The sequence below is a fragment of the Acomys russatus genome, chromosome 25 (genome assembly GCF_903995435.1).
Source record: "Acomys russatus chromosome 25, mAcoRus1.1, whole genome shotgun sequence".
Taxonomy (NCBI): domain Eukaryota; kingdom Metazoa; phylum Chordata; class Mammalia; order Rodentia; family Muridae; genus Acomys; species Acomys russatus.
The window spans coordinates 27,987,280-28,008,378 of record NC_067161.1 but is presented as its reverse complement, the minus strand read 5'-3'; the positions used below and the strand labels follow the sequence as shown (position 1 = coordinate 28,008,378).

At 46.7% G+C, this 21,099-nt stretch overlaps 1 protein-coding gene across 1 annotated transcript in view; it reads right to left on the bottom strand.

Annotated features, from left to right (window-relative positions):
• Adam19 (ADAM metallopeptidase domain 19) overlaps window positions 1–21,099 on the bottom strand; it is an 88,175-nt gene that overhangs the window by 24,674 nt on the left and 42,402 nt on the right. Inside the window, 5 exon segments of the mRNA XM_051168237.1 lie at window positions 54–220; window positions 4,250–4,321; window positions 7,549–7,614; window positions 8,454–8,646; window positions 19,569–19,645. Coding sequence (XP_051024194.1) covers window positions 54–220; window positions 4,250–4,321; window positions 7,549–7,614; window positions 8,454–8,646; window positions 19,569–19,645 — 575 coding nt within the window.

Genomic DNA, 21,099 nt, shown 5'->3' with positions numbered 1-21,099 from the left:
CGGCAGAGGAACTCCAGCCAACGCTGATGCAACACTGGAAAAGGGCCACTTACGTGATTAGCTGCGCGTTGTCATGGCTCTTCTGGGCAAGCAGCTTGCGCCTCCAACTAAGAAAGGACCAAAGGGTAGAGTACGGATTCTCGGAAACTTCACACTTATCCCCATGTGTCCACACCTCCAAGCCCACAAGAGCAATCCGGATGTTCAGGGATCTGTAAAACTGAAAAGACGGAGAGGCCACTTTTTCTCACCACCCAGCTTAAGAGCTCAGAGTTCAGGCACTGGATTGCTCTCCAGCTGCTGGCTCCAGGGGACCCGGGGGGGGGGGGGGGGGGAATGAGATCGTCAGAGAGGCATTGTAGTGGTCAAACTGCAGTATCTTGGCTTAGGTAAACAGAGGTAAGAAATAGAAATAGAAGGAGCAGCTCCCCAACCATCTAGGGGTTCTTTGAAGGATGTGACCTTGATGCTACCACGTCCGTGATTGTGTGTTACACGTGTCCTGTGTATTCATATGTACACACGAAGCCCAAAGGTTGCTGTTGGGTGTCTTCCTCCATTTATTCTCCACATTATTTTTTTGAGACAGGGTCTCTCATTGATTCAATCTGACAGGCTGGATTGTATGGTCCAGGGATGGACTTGTCTCTGTCCCTAATCTCCCTCAGAAGCCGCATGGTTACAAGCTCATGCCACCGTGCCTGGCTTTTTACACGGGTGCTGGGAAATTAGGTTCTTCTCCTTCCCTAGCAGGTGCTTTACACACAGGGTGCTCTCACCAGCCCACTGGTGACTTTCAAGACAAAACAAAAACAAGACAACAACAACAACGAAAAAAGCTCTGATGTACACAGAGGCCACAAAAGGATAGATCACCTCAATCTGAAAGTGGCAGGTTCCTTCTCAGCTAAAAAATAATAAGTGGAACCTCACTGTTTATCAAGCACTTTTCATGAAGACAAGTACTGAGGGTAAGAAATTTGCCAGGCTGGGCTTGGTGGCGCATGCTTGTAATCCTAGCACTCAGGCAGATCTTTGTGAGTTCGAGGCCAGCCTGGTCTACAAAGTGAGTCCAGGACAGCCAAGGCTACACAGAGAAACTCTGTCTCAAAAAACACAAAACAAACAAACAAACAAAAGGAAGGAAGGAAGAAATTAATTTTCCCAAAATCTTAGCAGAAAGACTCTGGAGCTAGATGAACCAGATTATACCCTCAGGGCTTTTGGGGCCATCTGCTGCTGAAGAGCTGGGATCATATAACACATATACAGTAAAAACACACACACACACACACACACACACACACACACACACACACACACACACACACACACACACACACTTTCAGAACCTTCTCTTGCCCCCAAGAAACTACAGACTGGCTGGGCTCCCGGTTCTCTGTCTATGCCACACCAATCGTGACAGAAAACCCCCAAAGTGTCTGAACTTGCTTCACTAAGGAGCTTTTTAAGGAAGTCAATTTGGCTTTTCTTATAGTTAAAGCAAAATACTGTGGATCTGTGCCCCTGATTCAGCAAAACTCCTTCCAGTTTTAGTTCCAAAATGTTCAGTCCAACGTAGCCGGCTCAACAAGTTTCAGAGAAGGCGCCCTTAATCTCATGTGCCAGGAGGGGACTAAGAGGCTTCAGAGAACGGACCATGTAGCAAGGCTCGGGGCTCCCACCGTCACCTGAGCGCCATGCGATATTATCTTCTTTTCCCTCCACATCTTTTGCTTTTTGCTGTTGTTGCTGTTTACTCAACTACTGCAGAAGGGAAACCCCTAAAGCCAGCCAACCAAGCCCTCCATTTCCCTGCCCTCCAGGACAATGGTTCATGCACAGGTGACAGGAGGATCAGCTTCCTGTATTCCCCCAGGGAAACCATATTTTCCCAGATGTCGAGTATTTGGTTACAGGACGCCTGAGATGCTATTGCTGGAAACTAGAGACAGGACTCTACTGTGTTCCTAGAATCCTTCCCTTCAGAAATCTATTATATGCCAGTGGCCTGTTTCCACAGCTGTTGAGGACAGGGAGAAATTATATATATATACACACATGTATATATCCTGAAAAGTTAATTTCTATATTTTTATATTTATTTATTTGAGGTTTTCTTAGGGGGGAATATGGTTTTTCTGTATAGCTCTGGCTATCCTGGAACTCACTTTGTAGACCAGGCTGGTCTCACACTCAGAGATCCACCGGCCTCTGCCTCCCTAGTGCTTGTATTGAAGGCGTGTGTCACCACCACCCAGTTTGAGAGTTTTAAAATTCTATTCATTAATGGCTAAACCATATCTCCAGCCCGAGAGCTATATGATCCATAAGCCTCTAGCCGGCCAGAGTTGAGTCTTCGAAGTTCTCCAGTGTCCTGGAATGGTTATCAGAGACACATGACCCAAGGGCTGAGACTGGAAGGCAGTAGCAGAGCACTTGCCTTATAGGCTTAATCACCAATATTTCCCTTTCTCCAACTCTCCAACCCTCAAAAGGGGGCAGGCATGTGACCAAGGCATGTCAAAGCTTACTTGAAAAAAACAAAAGCAAATTTAATATTCTAATTAAGCAGAAACTTACAAAATTACCTGTACAAGTTGCAAAAATGATATTGGTGGCACACAAAAGTGTCCTTACTTAACAAACCAAGCAAACAAGGCTCAAAGAACCATTATGCACAGAGTTAAGAGCAAAGCAATATGGGTATCTAAATAGCACAGTTCCTCGTCTCTTACTGGTATACTTATTCCTGTAAGCCATAATTCCTGGTCTGACACTTTGGCTTCAGCTTCTTATGTGAAGACATAGTAGCTTCTTTTCTTCAGTTGTTCGGTTTTCCCTTTTCCTCATTCTGTGAGACTCATGAGAGGCTATGTGTTTTTCATTCCAGGAGCACTGTGTCTAGAAAACCTATAGAATCAACTAAACTGGGTCCATAGGGGTTCACAGAGACTGAACCACCAACCAAAGAAGGACCAGTGTTCAATTATCAGCACCCACATCCAGTAGCTCACAACCACCTTTTTACCCCAGTTCCAGGGGACTCAGTGCCCTTTTTGAGCCTCCGTGGATGACAGGCATGAGTGTGGTGCACATACACAGCCTCTGATGAGATTCTGTACCAGGGCTTCTTTATCTGTCACACATCAGCAGTTATTCCTTCTGGATGTTCAGCACACACAGATATATGGCACCATGATTCTTGCTCATGCTAGACAGAGCGTATGTTTCAAAGTCCACACTGCTAGCCTGTGGAGAGGGGCTGCCATTGCACAGTCACCTTCTCTGCGGTTTGTGCTGGAACTTGCTTTTACATAGAATATTTCTGGGTCTGAGGACATCCCATTAAGTGCAGCTCAAACCTCTGTGATTTTCCTTAGTGCATGCTTTAAATGACCCTAAGGACACTTAGCCATTTGTAGTCTTCCTAGAAGATCCTCAGGCAGTTTAATACATCAGCTCCAGACAGACACCTTCTGATCCCAACCCACTTCAATCCCTCCCAAGTCAAAGAATCAGTTGACTTTCACTTGGAAGGAACCCTTAAATACCTCCTCAAAGCTTTCTTTTTCTTTTTAAAAAATTTTATTTATTTGTTTGTTTGTTTTGTTTTTTGAGACAGGGTTTCTTTGTGTAGCCCTGGCTGTCCTGGACTTGCTCTGTAGACCAGGCTAGCCTCAAACTCACAGAAATCTGCCTGCCTCTGCCTCCGGACTGCTGGGATTAAAGGTGGGTGCCACCTCTGCCCAGCCTTCCTCAAAACTTTCTTAAATTGGGGTCTTCTTTGCCCAGTGTTCCTCAAGAGGCACTTCAGATGTGAGAAAAGTCAGAGGGACAGAGCTGTGGGTACTCCGCTTACAGCCATTTGTATCCATGTGACTTTACACAGGCAGGGGCACAAGTTCTCATTTTAAAAAAGGAATTCCATCAGAAAACTATAAAAATAACTGAAAACCACTGATTTAAGCCAATGCTTACACTTTATCAAGTAAAACAAAGCCCTTAAAACACTCACACAAGCCAACGAAAAACAAAACCCACCAAGAAGCTGAGTCACTTGCCTCGGGTTTACAGTTTGAGGTTTTATCATGCTCCCCTCCCCAGACTACAGCACAGACCATTCCTCCAAGGACCATCTGCGGGTGCCCAGCTCAGCAACAAGAGCTCCAGTACATGTGACCTCCTGTCCTGCAGGCCCTCTGAGGTGCTGCAACCTCCCCTGGAGAGTGCACACCTGGTCTCTCACCTTATCAACATAGTTGGCGATCTCCATAAGCTTGTGTTTGGTGGCATCCTGGTCATGTCGATTCTTCTGAAACTGAACGGGACAAACAGAACCAGGTGAGACGCCTCCCCACAGCTCTCATCCAAAGGCCTTCCTGGGGCCCCAAGCTCTTCTAACTGAATGTGCTCTTACTCTCCTTAGTCTTTGGTGTGTAGTCATTTTCAGGCAATGGTCCTTCCCATAGCTCACAGGAGGAGGACCTGACTGAGATCCATCTTGGTACCTCCATCTCCTGGCTCAAGGCAGCAAACAGGGAAGACACAGTTTTCTTCTAGCCCTGCAAGTAGGTCTTATTTTCCTGTCATCTGAAGTACGATGCCTCTGGCAGAAGAGGTTAGTCAGAAGAGGGACTGATCTCTTTGCTTTGCTCATCAACCCAGTAGGAAACCACTGTCACACATCTTGCAAAGCTCTCTTGCACGTGGTCAGTTATCACTGATCTAACAGTTATTGAAATACTCTCCAGACAAGCTATTGAGCTTAGCACAAAAAGACGCATACAAATCTTGATGCCAGACCACAGCAGCTTCAGTTACAATGGTGGGAGAGCCAGAAATAACTATAATGATAAATCCTCTACTTAAGAAGCACACAATGTAAAAGAGCTTAAGAAGCCCACTGAGAACTTGTACAAAATAACTGCAGTGGAGGGCCATGCAAATGTCACATAGAGTGCTGCCAAAAAGACCATGTGGCATCAGCAACTAGGTTTTGCCTTCCACAGGATTCCAACTGGTAGTGCCTTCTGTTGTGAGAAAGATTTCTGAGACTTCATCATTGTGAAGTCAGACATTGCCAATCAAGCATAGGAGAGGAGATTGTGGTGTACTTGATTGGAATGTCTGCCTAAAGACCCATGAGGAAGCTTCATATTTTCCACCCTGGCCCAAATAATGGACATATCCTGTCTGGTGCCATTTTTACACAGAATCTGAGTACCTAGTGAAATTACTTTCAGGTAGGTACTCCGTTTGTGCAGTTTCAAGCCATCACATGTTTCCTCCCTCCCAAACCACTAGAATACACCCAAACACAAACAAGAAGAAACAGCCAACTAAAATGCTCTGGAGTATTTGTTTGGCAAGGGCCGAGTCCCAGCTCTGGTACAGAGAAGGGTACCATTTCCTTTCTCTTATAGATTCTGAAACATTCCTTGACTTCCTTGGAATCATCATTTACTTGCCAGAAAAGAACCGCACTGCAATCCTTACCTCCTGCAAATGCTAGGACCTTGTTGCATAGACCTTTGCAAAGTGTTTAATCTAGAAGTTTCCATCATAAAGACTCCCGACTTCTAAACTAGTCTTTGTGGCAGAGTGTTTCCATTCACTTAGTAAATATTTATTACAGCACTGGGATGAGATTTCAGGCTTCTAAATACATTAATCCTACCCTCAAACAGTAAGGCCCAATAAGGCCACCATAGTTGATGCAGTGCATCATGCTTTCCAGAAGATTCTGAAGCAGGAGTTGGTAAGCTTACTCTGCAGAGCACTACAGAGTAAACATCCTTAGGCTTGGTAGACCACATGGCTGTGGTCCATAACTGTCCATCTGCCTTGATAGCTTAGAAGCTTCCAGGGTACCATAAGCCAAAGTGTGTGCCTCTATGCCAGTGTAGTACACACAGAATTGTGTAGTAGGTTCACATGGCTTTGGCTGTAGTTTACAACCCCTGGTTTTAACGAAAACTGTGTCCAGCGTCTCCCAGCAACTTTTACAGTACAGAGAGGTAAAGGTGCCGCACTGGAGGCAGGGCTAAGTTGGGAGCCTGGCTGGGAAAGCAACCTTTGTTACTGCTCTCTCGCCTACACATCTGTAGAGAGAAAACAAAAACCCTAGAGTCTGCCCATGCCCAGCTGCTGGACGGAAAACAACACCACATCGGCTAAAAGGCTCAACTCTTCTGGAAGTGCACACAATGTTCCCTCCCTAGAAACCCCTTCAGCCCTCTCCTCTGCCTGGTATACACCTCCTGTCTTTAAGGAGCTCAAGGGCCTTCTCTTCCGGCCCCCGGCACTCAAAATCAGCTCTCAAACCTGAGCTTGAACTCTCCCAGCCCCCTGGCACTGCCCCTGATCCACACTGTGGGGCTGTGGAAAAGGCAGAGCTGCCTAGAAGGAGGCCTTTTGGGAAGCTGGTGGCGCCAACTGAAGAGGACATGAGACAGTGACACAGGGATGAGCTGCACCTTCATGGAGGACAGGCAGTTCTGGTTCAGTGTTCAGCCTGGGCACAGGAATGGGTACTCAGCTGTGGTTAGGCCACTGCACAATGTGGGACTTGAAAGTAACACCTGGTTAATGAACAGGAGTGTGGAGGGCAGCTAGACTCCAGGATAATTCTCCATTAAAGCTTTCTTTACATGTGACCTGCCATCTTCCACATCACCACATCAGAGAAGCTCTCCCAAGCCCCCCAAACCATACCAGATCCTCTGTGTGCATGCAAAGCCTCACCGAGGGCCCATTGAACCTTTGCTGCAAACCCAAACCTGGCTTAGGGCCACATCCTGATACCGAACACTGTGCTGATACATCACAGAAAAACCAAAAAGTCTCCCAAGAAACTGAAACAAATGATCGAGCCAGGTGGGTGGGTGTTTATGAAATCTTAGGGCCTGTCCAATTTGAGGAGTATGAATGAAGGAGCCATATTCTCTTTTAGGCCAGTGGTTCCCAAGCTCACCTGCTATGCATCAAAACTGATGTCTTATTAAAGCATGGACTGTGGGACCCCCACCCTGATGATCTGGGGTTCAATAGATCTGGAGTAAGGCTCAGAGATTTGCATTTTTCACAGTTCCCAGGTGCCACATATGCTGCTGCTGCTCTGGGGGATATTTGGGGAGCACCAAAATGGTTATAAAAATAGATAGACACATGAGAAAATGGTATCTAATGAACGTCAAAGGCACTTGGCTGCCATTGTAAAACAGAAGTCTGAAAGATTCTCTAAAGAGCTACAGACAGTCCTAAACACAAGTATCAGAACTGTAGGACTATGAGACCCCACTGAGTACTGGCCATGCTTATGTGTCCACCCTAGGAAAGGCTTTCCATGGTTTGCTGTTGTTGCTATTTTCCTTTTTCCTGACTGTTTAAAATGGCTAGAAGAGCCCTTGATTGGATTTAAGGTCAAATTTATAAACTAGAAAAAGATGAATATTGTCCACACTTCCCCCCAAAGCAGCCAGAAGCCTAGATGGAGGCTCTCAAGAGAGAAAGCTTTTCTGCTGAGATCCATCGCTGACCCCGTACCTCTGAGTAATCAGCCACCAGGTAAAGCTCCACGTACTTCATAGAGTGTAAATCTTCCCGTTTCATCTAAGGGAGAGACAGAAACAGGTCAGCGCAGTAGAAATGGCTGACTCTAGCTCATTCTAAAAAGCCGCTGAGAAATCATGCTGGTTAATAAGCTGTGGCCCTATTACTTCTCTTAAACGTAGGTGTTAGGGACAGCCCTGGCTGCAGCCTGTCACCCTCATCTGCAACTGGTTATTGCTGGAGGCCTGAGCCATGGGATCTACTCCTTTACTCCCAAACCACCAACAACAACAAAGCCAAACTGGCTAGTACAGGCAAATTTGAGGCCCGCATGCCACAAGGGAACGCACTAACAACTTAGTTCCCAAATGACCTTGAGACCACAGACTTCAGTTTTCACTGTGAACAAAAACCATTTTGTCCACTGGATGAGGTGGCTACTCTAAGAAGGGAAGTGGACTTTTTTTTTTAACCTTATACAATTCTTGAAATCAGTATCTTAGAGTATTTTGAATACAAACAGTGGTTCTCTTATGAAGGTGTCTCAATCAACGATCCCAAGGAAAGAAAAAAGGAAGGAAGGAATAAAGGAGGAAAGAGGGAGGGAGGGAAGGAGAGAGAGAAAGAGAGGGGGAGAGAAAGAGAGGGAGAGGGAGGGAGGGGGAGGAAGACGGAGAGGGGGAGAGAGACAGAGACAGGGAGAGGGAGAAGGAGAGGAAGAGGGGAGAGAGAGAGAGAGAGAGAGAGAGAGAGAGAGAGAGAGAGAGAGAGAGAGAGAGTTTCCTCTTTCTTACCCATTCTCCCTCAATTTAGAAATACTCCTGGAATCAAAGAGAGGGTGCACAGAGGGGACAAGCCCAGCCCAGTCTGCCAGGTCCGATGGGAACCTAAAAACTCACTCTGCGAGGTTGTTTTTTGGTCTGATGTGTAAACTGAAGGGCCCAGTCCTTAGAGGTGGGCTTGGAGTGCTCGAACCCACAGTTCCCCGGGGGCAGCTTGAGATGTTCAGATCTGTAAATACGGTGTTGGCTGTCGTTGTTAGGGACGGGCTCGATGATGTAGCTGAGGTTACTGCTCACAATAATCAGTCCTCTGTGGATAAGGGAAATGGAATCTCTGGTCAGTGCTCACAGTTCTGGAAATGCCCCTGGCATAGGTTCAGATGTTCGATGGTTCCTCACTTGATAGTGGGTCATGAGCCCTCTGTGGAGGACTGATGCAAGTTCAGACTCTATAGCGAAACACAGTGTGGATGAAATGGACCCAGAATCCCAGAGCACTTTGACCTCCCCAAGTCCACTGTGGGGCTTTGGACTGAGACTCCCGAGGGCTTCCAAATCAAGCATGACACGTGACAACCATAGGTTAACACTTTACGGACACATAAAAGGTAACACAATGGTCCAAGAGAGCACACTGGCCTGTCGGTGAGGCAGCCAGGCTCTGGATTTAGTTCTAACACTCAACGGTCACGCGCTCTTCAAGAAACATCTCATGACACTCTGAGCCTCTGGTAATGTACTAACTCATCGGGGCCCTTGAGTGATTAGAAGAAAGACACGTACGTGTCCTTGTGCCTGGAAGCCAAGCAGCACTTCACAGCCAGCATTCCTACCCACCAGCTGCCCCATGCCAATGAGGCAGCTAGCTGGTGAGGTGACACCCACAACTGAGCCTATATGACAATCTTTCACCCAGTACTGAACTCAATGGTATCTGCTGAGTTACAGAGTTTCTTCCCTCACTGACGTTTCACTGTGTTCTAGATGGCCTCTAACACACACAATTCTTGTTGGTATCCACAGGAAATTGGATCCAGACTTCCAAGGAAACAAAAATCACAAACACTCCAGATGTAGTTGAAATGGTCTGCTATTGGTATGTAACTCTTCATGTCCTTCTGGATATTTTATATTGCCTCTCATATATTGGTATTACTTATAATACCAAATAAAATGTAAATGCTGAACAAGCCCATGGTGGCGAGTGCCTTAAATTACAACAATCAGGAGGAAGAGGCAGGTGGATCTCTGTGAGTTCGAAGCCAGTCTGGTCTACAGAGTAAATTCCAGGACAGCCAGGGCTATACAGAGAAACCCTTCAATTGGTTTTCAGCACACGCCCTTAATCCCAGCACTCGGGAGGCAGAGGCAGGTGGAACGCTATGAGTTCTAGGCCAGCCTGGTCTACAAAGCAAGTTCAGGACAGCCAAGGCTACACAGAGACCCTGTCTCAAAACAAACAAACAAACAAACAAACAAAAAACAAAACAACAACAAGTAAATGCCGAGTCTGGGGAGATGGCTCAGCAGTTAAGAGCACTTGCTCTTTCAGAAAACCTGGGTTTGGTCCCAGCACCCATGTCAGACAGTTCACAAAATGTATATAACTCCAGATCCAGAGTATCTGATGTTCTCTCATAGCCTCTACAGGCACTGCACAGACATGGTACACATACTTACATTCATGTGCACACATACACACACAAGATAGATAGATAGATAGATAGATAGATAGATAGATAGATAGATAGATAGATAGACAGACAGACAGGCAGATAGATACACTTATCTTTTAAAATGTAAAGAAGTGTTATGTATACTATATTGTTAAGGGAATAATGGGAAGAAAATAATTCTATGCTTAAGAAAACTTTTTTTTTTAAATATGTGATTTGCAGTTGGCTGATTCTACAGAAGTGGAATGCCTGAGCACAGAAACGCCTGCATGGTCGTTCTTCACGGTTGGCAGAAGACAGCTGTTGTAGCTATGCATCTGGAACCATGGTAGTTGCTGAAGATGTAGACATGAGCAAGCCATGAGCAAGCGCCCACCCTGGTAGAGAACAGAGTCTGAGCATGGGAGTAGTCACTGTGGTCTATGAGCACTGTCATCAGCCTGGCAGACACCCACAGTTTAGATGCAGCTGCTGGGAGTGCTACATCCATGGCGCCTCTGGGGCTGTCTCCACTCAGCGAGCACTTACTGCCCATGGCCTCATGCCTATCAGTGGAGGTGGGAAATTTCCATAGGACAGCTCGCTGTGATCCCATATATTGAGATGTAGGATGTGCCAACTTTACACTCTGATGCAAGAATGAAAAGAGAATAATGCCTGCAAACTGTGTGTGACATGGTTAATTATCTCTCAGTAAACTGTGTCTAAGAATGGAATGGGGCCAAATGCCTCCTCTGTCATCTTATCTCCTAGGGGACCGGTATCCTGCTACAGTCAGGCCAGTCAGGTCGTGACTAGTCACACTTCTAAAGAATGCGGCTGGCATGATCAACCGTGGTCATGAGTAAGTGTGGTATGTCCTTCTGACCCACTCTCCAAACTGCCACCTTCCATACAGAGAGATAAGCAAGACAGCCAGGCAATGGGTTTCAGACTCTGGGAAAGATGAGGCCAGGACTGAACCCCCAAGACCCTGGCAACATGTCACTCAAGCTCTCATCCTTTCAAGCACTCCTAAACCAAAGGCATTCTTGGCTCCGCCTCTGGCACCATGAGTGGCAGGCAAGGCTTCTCTCTTGGGTCACTCAACCTCCACCCACCACTGTCCTCGCAGAGTGCTCACCCAGGGTTTGTCCTTTAGTAAGAGCCCATGACCCCATCCCTCACTGACCTCATCCCAGTACCAGGACAACTGCCAACTTCCTGGCTGCCTCCTGGCTGACACAGCAGCAGCCACCTGGCCTATGGTGAGACACCTAAGGCGTTCCCTTAACAGCTAGGATAGAGGGCAAAGAGCAGGGATTGTAGTCACTTCCCTACTCCACACAGGAAAGAGCAGAGACCAGGCATTGTGGGCATCCGGTTCCCAAGCTATTTTCTCCATCCCAGCTGATCAGGGCCTCTCCCACCACCCTAGTTTCTAAGCTGGTCACACAATGAGATGGGCTGTAAACCAGCTGGTGGTGATCCTGTGTGCACCAATATTTCACCCTGTAGGTGGAAAGTCTTCCCCAGGAATCTGTGAAAACCTGAACCCAGAGCAACATGGTGTAGTTGGCTTGGTGTGATATGAACAAGCCCTTGGCCAAAGAGGTCAATGATCAAGCAGAACTTGGCAGCAGGAAGGATAATAATTATCATAGTGGCTATAACTTATTGAGCTTTTCTATGGACCAGGCACCAAGCTGAGAGCTGTTTCATTTCTCATATCCACTTCTCTGGTCCTTACAAATATTTTTCCTGTGGTACAAATGGAAAAAGTAGGTTCAGAATTAACTGACCAGCCCAGATTCACACGAGTAGTAAAGAGTTAAAACAGGGGTGAACCTCAGCATTCTGGTTCCACACCCCACAACCTTAACCTTGACCTTTTACTGTCTTTCATAATGGCCCCGGACAATGGTTCAGAAAGAAATGGCCCATGCGCATAAGGCTATAGGTGATGGTGCCAGTGACTCTCTGAAGTGAGACCAGCCAGGATGCAACTGGCCTGTCTGTGGAATCCCAGTTCCCTGGGAAATGACAGAGCAGGCGTCCACCCTCCCTCATCCTCAGACACTGTTTGCTGACAGCCAGCTAACCACATGCCACATAAGATTGCAGATGTGGCTGTCTTTTCATTTCCACATCACACTGTAAGGCTGGCAGAGCCAGAGCTCATGTTTATTAATGCGGAAACTGAGGCTCAGAGGCTAAAATCAGAAGCTTTCACCTAGGGCAAAGGATTTCACAGACACGCTCTGTCCCTATGGGTTCTCTGCAGTTTCGTCTATTGGTGAGCTCTAAGCCTGTGCTCAGAGAACCCAGGAGAAGCAGAGCTTCCAAGTTGTCCACTGATCTACAGAAGGTTCCCAGGCTATCCCAGAAGACTCGGGAACTGCAGGCCCATGTGTCTATACTAAGTCTCAGGCAGTGTCCTGCAGAGCCAGGAACCCATGCTCTTGACTGTGTTTCCATGGCAACTTGAGCAATTGTCTCAAGCTTCAGCTATCTCTTCCAGCAGCAGGACTTGGGTCCCTTCCCTCTTCCTTACCTTCAACTATAGTCCTTGGAGACTCACCCCGTCCCAGGGACCAGAGACCAGGGACCAGAGACCAGGGACCCTCCTCTGGGATTACTTGGAGGTGGAAAAGAGGTGGCACAAACCTAGCACTTTACAGTGGCTTTGTTGGTGGGGCCTTTCTGAGAATGAGGTTCTGAGGGCTCTCCCTTGCCACCACCCGCAAGTCACCTTGATGCCTTCCCCTGCACAGTCACCCATCATTTACCCTAAAAGCCTCAGCTCATTCAATTTGCTAAATGTTAGCTCTGGCAGAGGCAGAGATCAGAGGTGGCGACAGAGGACCCAGGAGGCGAAGGGCCAGGATGCGACTCTCCAACCTATCCCTCATCATTAAGAGAACAAGAAAAATAAATCATAAAATAAGAACATATAGAGGAATCCAGGCAGGCCAGCCAGCCAGCCAGCCAGCCAGCCAGCCAGCCAGCCAGCCAGGAAGCCAGCAGTTCGTTCACACTTAACCCACAAATGACTGAAGGACTCAGTCAAATGTGTCCTTCAAGACTTGATAAAGGTGCTGCCCCCAGGGAATCTGTCCATTAAAGGCACAGCTGCCCATCCATCTCCCCTACACCAGGAGAGACCCCAAGGAGTTGGATCCCTGGCTTCCTTCTCCCTACCACTTGCCCAACCTGCACCCAGAGAATTTGCAAGGCAGTGCAGAAAGTAGGAAGGCATATGGCAACGCATTCCTGCTGGGACTGAGCACAGGCAGAGAGCACAGGCTTGGGAAGGAGACATCCGGGATTAGAATCCTGGCTCTGCTGTCCCCTGACACCACCCTCTCACAGAGCAGCCATGTTAATAGTCTAAAGCACTGAATCTCAACCAGTGAGTCACGACCTCCTTGCGACTTCATATCTGATATTTACATTATGATTCATAACTGTGGCAAAATTACAGTTAGAAAATAGCAAGGAAATTGTATTAAAGCAATTGTATTAAAGGGCCATAGCATTAGGAAGATTGAGAACCAGCCCAGAGTAGGGAGGGTGATGGCCTACGCCTTTAATCTCAGCACTTGGGAGGCCGAAACAGGTGGATCTCTGTGAGTTCAAGGCCAGCCTGGTCTACAAAGTGAGTCCAGGATAGCCACAGCTACACAGAGAAACCCTGTCTCGAAAACAAAAAACAAAACAAAACAAACAAATAAACAAACAAACAAGAAAGCAAGGTTGAGAAACACTGCTCTAAAGTAACTAGGCAATGCTCACTGACAACGAGGGAACATTCTCCAGCAAAGCTAGCAGTCATGGAAGCATACTGTACAAGTGAGGCACAAAGCACTTTGTTGGGGAACCATTCAGCAGAGCACCAGCCATGTGACAGGGCTGTCCTAGCTCTTGGGGATACAACGACCCAATCAAAGACCTTACAGTCAAGAAGGTAGAGCAAATCCCCTAATGTGAGTGCCCACCTCCCCTTGCCCCAATATATCCCATCTTATAGGGCAGAAAACTGAGATTTCAGGAGAGTATCAGCACCAGTTGGGGCCAGTAAAATGACCAAGCAAGTGAAGGCTTTAGACACACAGTCCTGGGTTCGATCCCTGGAACCCATGTTAAGCTAGAAGGAGAGAACAGACTACATAGAGTTGTCCTGTGACCTTAACGTGCTCACTGTGGCACATATGCCTTTCCCTACAGTCACACACACTATATAACGCATACAACACATATACAATAATGATGAATAAAGTCTTTTTTCAAGGACTGTGTTAGTTGGCAGGCTGTGTGCGCGTGTGGGGAGCATATTGTCCATTTTGGTTTGTTTGGTTTTTTTTAAAGAATAGGCTTCTCCTTGGAATATACCCAGAAGATGCTCCAGCACACAACAAGAAAATTTGCTCAACCATGTTCATAGCAGCCTTATTCATAATAGCCAGAACATGGAAACAGCCTAAGTGTCCCTCAGTAGAAGAATGGATAAAGAAACTGTGGTACATATACGCTATGGAATACTACTCAGCTATTAAAAACAAGGAATTCCCAAAATTTGTGGACAAATGGATTGAGCAAGAAATGATCATAATGAGTGAGTTAACCCAGAAGCAGAAAGACTCAAATGGTATATACTCACTTATATCTGCATACTAGCCCAAGGGGCATGTCCCACGAAAGCCTTCACTTACCAGGAAACTGAGACAGAGGGGAGGACATCCTACTGGGACTCTAGATGAGAGAAGCATGGGAGAATAGCAAAATAGAAGGATCCAGAGGGTCCTAGAAACCTACAAGTAGAACATTATGATAGGCAGATTTGAGCCCAGGGGTCCCGCTCAAACTAAGGCACCAGCCAAGGACAATACAGGCGGTAATCTTTAAACCCCTACCCAGATCTAGCCAATGGACAGGACATTCTCCACAGTTGACTGGAGAATGGGGTATGACTTTCACACGTACTCCGGTGCCTCATATTTGACCATGTCCCCTGGAGGGGGAGACCTGGTGGCACTCAGAGGAAGGACAGCAGGTTACCAAGAAGAGACTTGATACCCTATGAGCATATACAGGGGGAGGAAATCCCCCTCAGGAACAGTCATAAGGGAGGGGACTCAGGGGAAAATGGGAGGGAGGGAAGAATGGGAGGATACAAGGGATGGGATAACCATTGAGATGTAACAAGAATAAATTAATAAAATTTTTTTTTAAAATTTAAAAAAAATAAAAAGAATAGGCTTCTCAAGAGCTAGTTGCTTACCAAGTAAGTGAGGATGGCTGACCAGCAAGCCGCAGAGATCCTCCTGTCTGTCTCTCAAGCACTGGAATTACAAGCCTGCGCCATCATGCTCAGCTGTTAGAAGGGTGCATCCTAGGGCCTGAACTCAGATCTTTGCATTTGGGTGATAAATAATTTACCAACCAAGCAATCTCCCTGGCCCCAGTTGCCAGCTTTGAAACCACAAATTGCCTGCCTCTAGAATCTAAACTTGTCGAAGCACAATGGTCCTGCCATCTGACGGCTTACTCCACACAGGACCTGAAAGTTGGGATTTATTATGAAGCATCCAGAAGGAAAGCATAGCTTTCAGGGGAGGATCACCTGCCCCCACCCCCACCTCCATCCAAGACTCTGTTTCTTCTTCCCACTCAGCTCCTGCTTGTAGCGTAGGGCTTCATAAGCTAAAGGATCCTTTTCACAGTCAGTCTACTCAGGTTTTGTAGAAATCTTAGTGTGCGTAGAGGGGAACTTGCTTCAAGAGTCACTATGTAAGTTAACACAAAGCCAGAGGCAGATTCCAGGTTGTTAATTTCCAGAGTCATGATTCTGGAGCCAGCATCTCACCAGCCCCACTACTCACAACCTCCCCGAAAGCACTTAGTTTATATAGATCTAGGACTGTGTAAGGCCCAGGGGAAAGCCAGTTGGGCCAAGACAAGGGCAAAACCAAGTGCAGAGAAGCACAGAGGTCACACCACCAGGAAGTGTAGAGTCGGAGCACAAATTCAGGGCCCCAGAATGGCAGTTCTAAACCCATCCCAGTCCATGGTGTGGACGTTTGGACACATTCTCCAGTGCTCAATCTCAGATTCTCTCCCAGGAACAAAGGATCAGAGTCCAGGAGCCAGTCCATTAATAAAAGTAGAATGGCTGTGAGAGGCCCAGATTTTGAGAGAGAGAAAACTGCTGTGACAGAATGCTGATCCATCAAGTAGATCAGTAAGAGTTATTTATTGTATCTCATTGAGAGACCGTCTCTATAATTCAATTCACAGGCCTTAGTAGCTAAGAGTTTAAGGACCCATTAAAGTAATTTGTCAGATTCCTGTGCACCTAAGACTTAGTCCTAAGTTGGAAACACATCACAAAACTGACCTGTGTGCATGGGATGACATCACATCTCAATTACATGTACCCCAACAGTGACCCAGATGAGAAGTGGGTTTGGGTGGAACCATAGTGGGGGACAGAGAACCTTCACTACTTTTTAGCTTACCTTTCTGTATGGCTTGGATGTTTAACTCTAAAACTGTATCAGCTACATAATGACAATTTTCTTTTCTTTCTTTTTTTTTTTAAAGATTTATTTATTATGTATACAGTGTTTTGCCTGCATGTATGCCTGCATGCCAGAAGAGGCCACCAGATCTCATTATAGATGGTTGGGAGCCACCATATGGTTGCTGGGAATTGAACTCAGGACATTTGGAAGAGCAGGCAGTGCTCTTAATCTCTGAGCCATCTCTCCAGGCCCCACAGAGACAATTCTCAATAAGCATTGTCTTAAGAATTAAAAACAGGGGCCTTCTTTAATGATTAACTGATCTGTAGAGTCCATGGAAAGAAGAGACCCTCACACCATCTAGCACAACGGTTCTCAACCCCCTTTGTGTGTGTGTGTGGCGGAGGGGGGAGGGACTGTCAAACAGCCCGTTCACAGGAGTCACCTAAGACCACCGGAGAAACAGATATTTACATTATGATTTGTAAAAGTAGCAAAATTACAGTTATGAAGTAACAAGAGAATAATTTTATGGTTTGGGATCGCCACAACATGAGGGACTGTATTAAAGGGTCACAGCCTTAGGAGAGTTGAGAACCACTGGTCTAGGGGCTCTCTTGATTCCTTTTATGATCAGCCTGAAGAGGCCCCCTCACATAAATCCTATCCATTTTCTCCAAGCACAGGAGTACCTCACCAGGAGAGATGAACGGTTGCCATGGAGACCTTCCATGGAAATATGAGGCTTCCGGAGCCTCAGGAAGCTATTTTGTGTTTGAACACAGTTGTCATTCCTGCCTCTGCTCCAGGGACCCAAATGCAGCCATCTTGCACGTCTCCAGCTCTTAAATCAGCCTGGCCATAGCCTTGGCTTCTTAGCATGTGGAGGGAGGAGAGGGCTGGGAAAGGAAGCCATGTGGTCATCAGCAGATGGAAGCTTGCAGAACAGAAACACATGGGCAGCTTAGTGAGCTTCCCCCATTGGCCTGACCGCTGGAATGATTTACAAGAGGCCAAGCCAAGTGCTTCACATCCAGAAGGGACAAAGGAGGAGGCAGAGAGAAGCAGGTTACACTTGCTTGTTCCCTTTCCTCCTTCCTGGGACAGCCTTTTGTTTACTTGTGGCCACAGGTGGCGGTGGCTGAGCCTATACACAGCGAGGAGAAGCCAGTTGCCTTGGCTGGAGGAAGCCACTTGAGTGGAGGATAGGAGGCCGCTGTTAATCACCTCCCAGCCCAAACCGATTTCCTGCCTAATTCCCTAAGGCAGCTCGCCACAGGATCTTTCAGGGCTATGAACCAACTCATAAACAGACATGCAGCCAGTAGGGCCCTCAGTTATATTTGAGGCAGTGGTAAGCTAGTTAAGTCTGAAAGGGAACAACTTTCGTATGCTGGTAGAGTGCTGCAGAATTAATGAAACACTTAGACAGTTCTATACCATATCTGTTCTTGATGCCCCTGCTAAGATGAGGATCCAAAAATTACAATGCTTGTTAGCCTCCACCAGTGTAGGGCATAGGCAGACAGCAGACACCCAGTTGGTAAATGAGAGAAGCAGCTACCTCCTACCAGCTCATGAGAGCCAATAGTGAACCTATATTCCTAACTCTGCCTTTGATAAATACTGCATGGGTAGCTTAACATTAGTAGTGGTGAGAGTCTTGTTCTCAGCATACAGTTGACTACCACCAAGCAGAACTTTTGCTCTTATTTCTAGAGTCGGGCACCATCCTGAGCTCAGGTGACATCAGTACAATTTGTGTAGATAAGGGCCCAGAGCTGGCTCAGCAGTTAGGAACTTTCTGCCCTTGCATAGGACCCAGGTTTGGTTCCCAACATCCACATGGTGGCTCACAACCACGTGTAACTCTATTTCCATGGAATCTGATGCCTTCTTCCAGCTCCCTGAAGGCATGCACCATTCCTGGCTCAAACTCAGGTGGTTTTGGTTTAGAGACTGAAGGGTCACCCTTTCCCCAAGCATCGCCTTGTTGGAACTTCCCAGTTGACTTTCTGTCTTGAAAGTTATCCTCTCCTTTCTCTCCACATCTCTCTTCCCTAACTTCCCATGTCCTGCTACCCAACCCAAAAACCCTTCTACCATAGAGTGAAGATGTGGGAGGAACGCTGAAACTCAGCTTGGAGTCTACTGGCAGGGCACTTGTGCTCTGTCTCTTGTTGCTTTTGTTTCTCAGATCTCACAGACCCTGGAGAAACATGGCTACCCAACTCCTAGAGATGGCAAACATTTCGCCAGCTGTTGCCTTTCAGTACAAGCCAACCAATAGCCCAGGATCCAGCCACCAACTGTCTTGGCTTCTCCTACTCCTGGACCACTATCCACCTAGCCATGGTGATGAATACCAGACAACTTAGTGGGTGCTGTGTCCCAGTGCCTACTCAAGACAATCATACTAGCTCAGCCCCCCAGACTGCTCTTCAAACTCATCCACCCCTCCCTGCACTAGCCCACATGCCCCAGCTTCCTGTCTCTCCCTCACATTTCTGTGCTTTCCCACACTGCCCCTCATGGATTAGCACACCTCTTTTGACTATGGCTTGTAGCCTGCCAGTTACATCTGACAGATAGCTCTTTATTAATGCTGATCTGTCAGTAATGGTTGTCTCTTGATTTGTTGGCCTTATTATTCCTAAATAATGTAACTCATATTTTGTTTGTTTGTTTTTAAGACAATATTTCTCTTTGTGTAGCCCTGGCTGTCCTAGGACTCTATCTGTAGACCAGGATGGCCTCGATTCACAGAGCTCCACCTGCTTCTGCTTCCCAAGTGCTGGGATTAAAAACATGTGCCACCAATGCCCGGCCAACAACTCATATCTTAACACATCAAATTTGTCAGGAAAAGAAAACTCAAACTCATTGTGTGTGTGTGGATTATCGGGCTTTCCCTGGTACCTCACAAGCTTGACCTCTCTCAGAATATAAACACATACCCAGTGGCTTCCTTTCTAAGGCCCTTGCCTTGGGTTAGCCCTGCTCATCTCCGGGAGAGGGTATCGGTTGTCCCCAGCAGCTTCAGAGTCTCTTACCTAATTCCCCGGCAGGTGCTGAGCGTGACGCTGGACTCTTCTGCTTTCCTCACAGTCCCATGGTAAAAGCAGTGATCCTAGCAAACAAAAAGGAAGTGCTCATGTCAAACGGCACTGATAAACATGGCAATGTTAAGGTCTCATTGACTGACAGGTGACAGGTGACGGATGAGTTCCTCACCAACCCTGACCTTGCAGCATCTTACAAACTGCAAAACGCTTCCAAGCTACCACTCTGTTTGGTTCTTATAGTAACCCACAATAGTTCAGGGCAGACATCACCAGTTATACTGAACAGAAGGTGTTGTTGCCCTTTGCCAAAGATCTTCCTGCTAGGTTGGAGAACCCAGGACTTTCAGATCTGACATGTCAGCCTCAGGAAACAATCTTCTGAAAGAGCCAATCTCTCACTGATATCACCTCTGCAAACTCCCTACAGCGGGTTAAATAGTGTCCTCCTAAAATTCTTATGTCCACCCAGAAGCTCAGAATTTGACTTCATTTGTAAACAGAGTTTTGATCATGTCATTAAATTAAGATAGGGTCACATAGATTAGAGTAGGTCATAAGTCAAATGCCCCATATACTTCCTGGATAAAATGACATAAACGCTATAAGGGGAGAAGCCACCTGAAGACAGAGAGAAAGACTGGAGTGATGTAACACAAGCCAGGAAGCACCAAAGAATTAGGAAAGGGAGGGAACTCTTCCCTGGAGGTCGTTCAGAGTAGACGCCCTTCCAACACCTGGGTTGTGGGCTTTAGACTTTAAAACGGAGAGAGAATTATTAATTCCTGATTTAACCCCCAAGTCCACAGTGCTTTGGTAGGGTAGCCTCAAGATATAAATATAGCTCAAGATATTCTTCCTCCCATGAGGTCCTCCATACCTGGACTCTATGTAGTCATAGTGCCTCAAAGCATCTGGTACTCCAAACCCAGCTACAACCCTCCATCTTTATAAGTACCATGAAGCACTACCTCTGGGCAAGGCTTCAAAGACTCAATGAGAAAATGGGCATAGACATCCAGTCCCTGGGGCTTATAGTCCTGTGAAAGCTAGTCATTGATAATTAGGAGGCTGCTGCGGTGCTTCAAATAAGAAATGCTACCCACCCAACCTCAGGCCCAAGTATTTGAACACTTGGTGATCCTCAGTGATGCTACTTAGGTGGGCAGTACAGCCTTGATGGTGGAGTAGGTCACTGGAGGACGGGATTTGAGATTTTACAGGCTCACCCATGGTGTTTTATCCCAATAACAAAAAGCAATCAGTGTAGAAGTCAAAGGAGCACAGCTACACATAAAAGTTCATAGTGCCAGGGAAGTGGTTCTTCACTAGGCTAACCATAGCAATTAGGGAACAAACACAGGGCTTCTGACAGTACCTATGTGCCAAGCTAAACCACTGCTCTTCCCAAAACAGGTTAGCAATAATGATAAAACGTTTTTCCTAAAGAGGTCAGAATTGGTGCATTGGCTAGAACAGAGAACAGGTAAACCTGAGAGTAAAGTCAGCCTCTCCCTTCTTC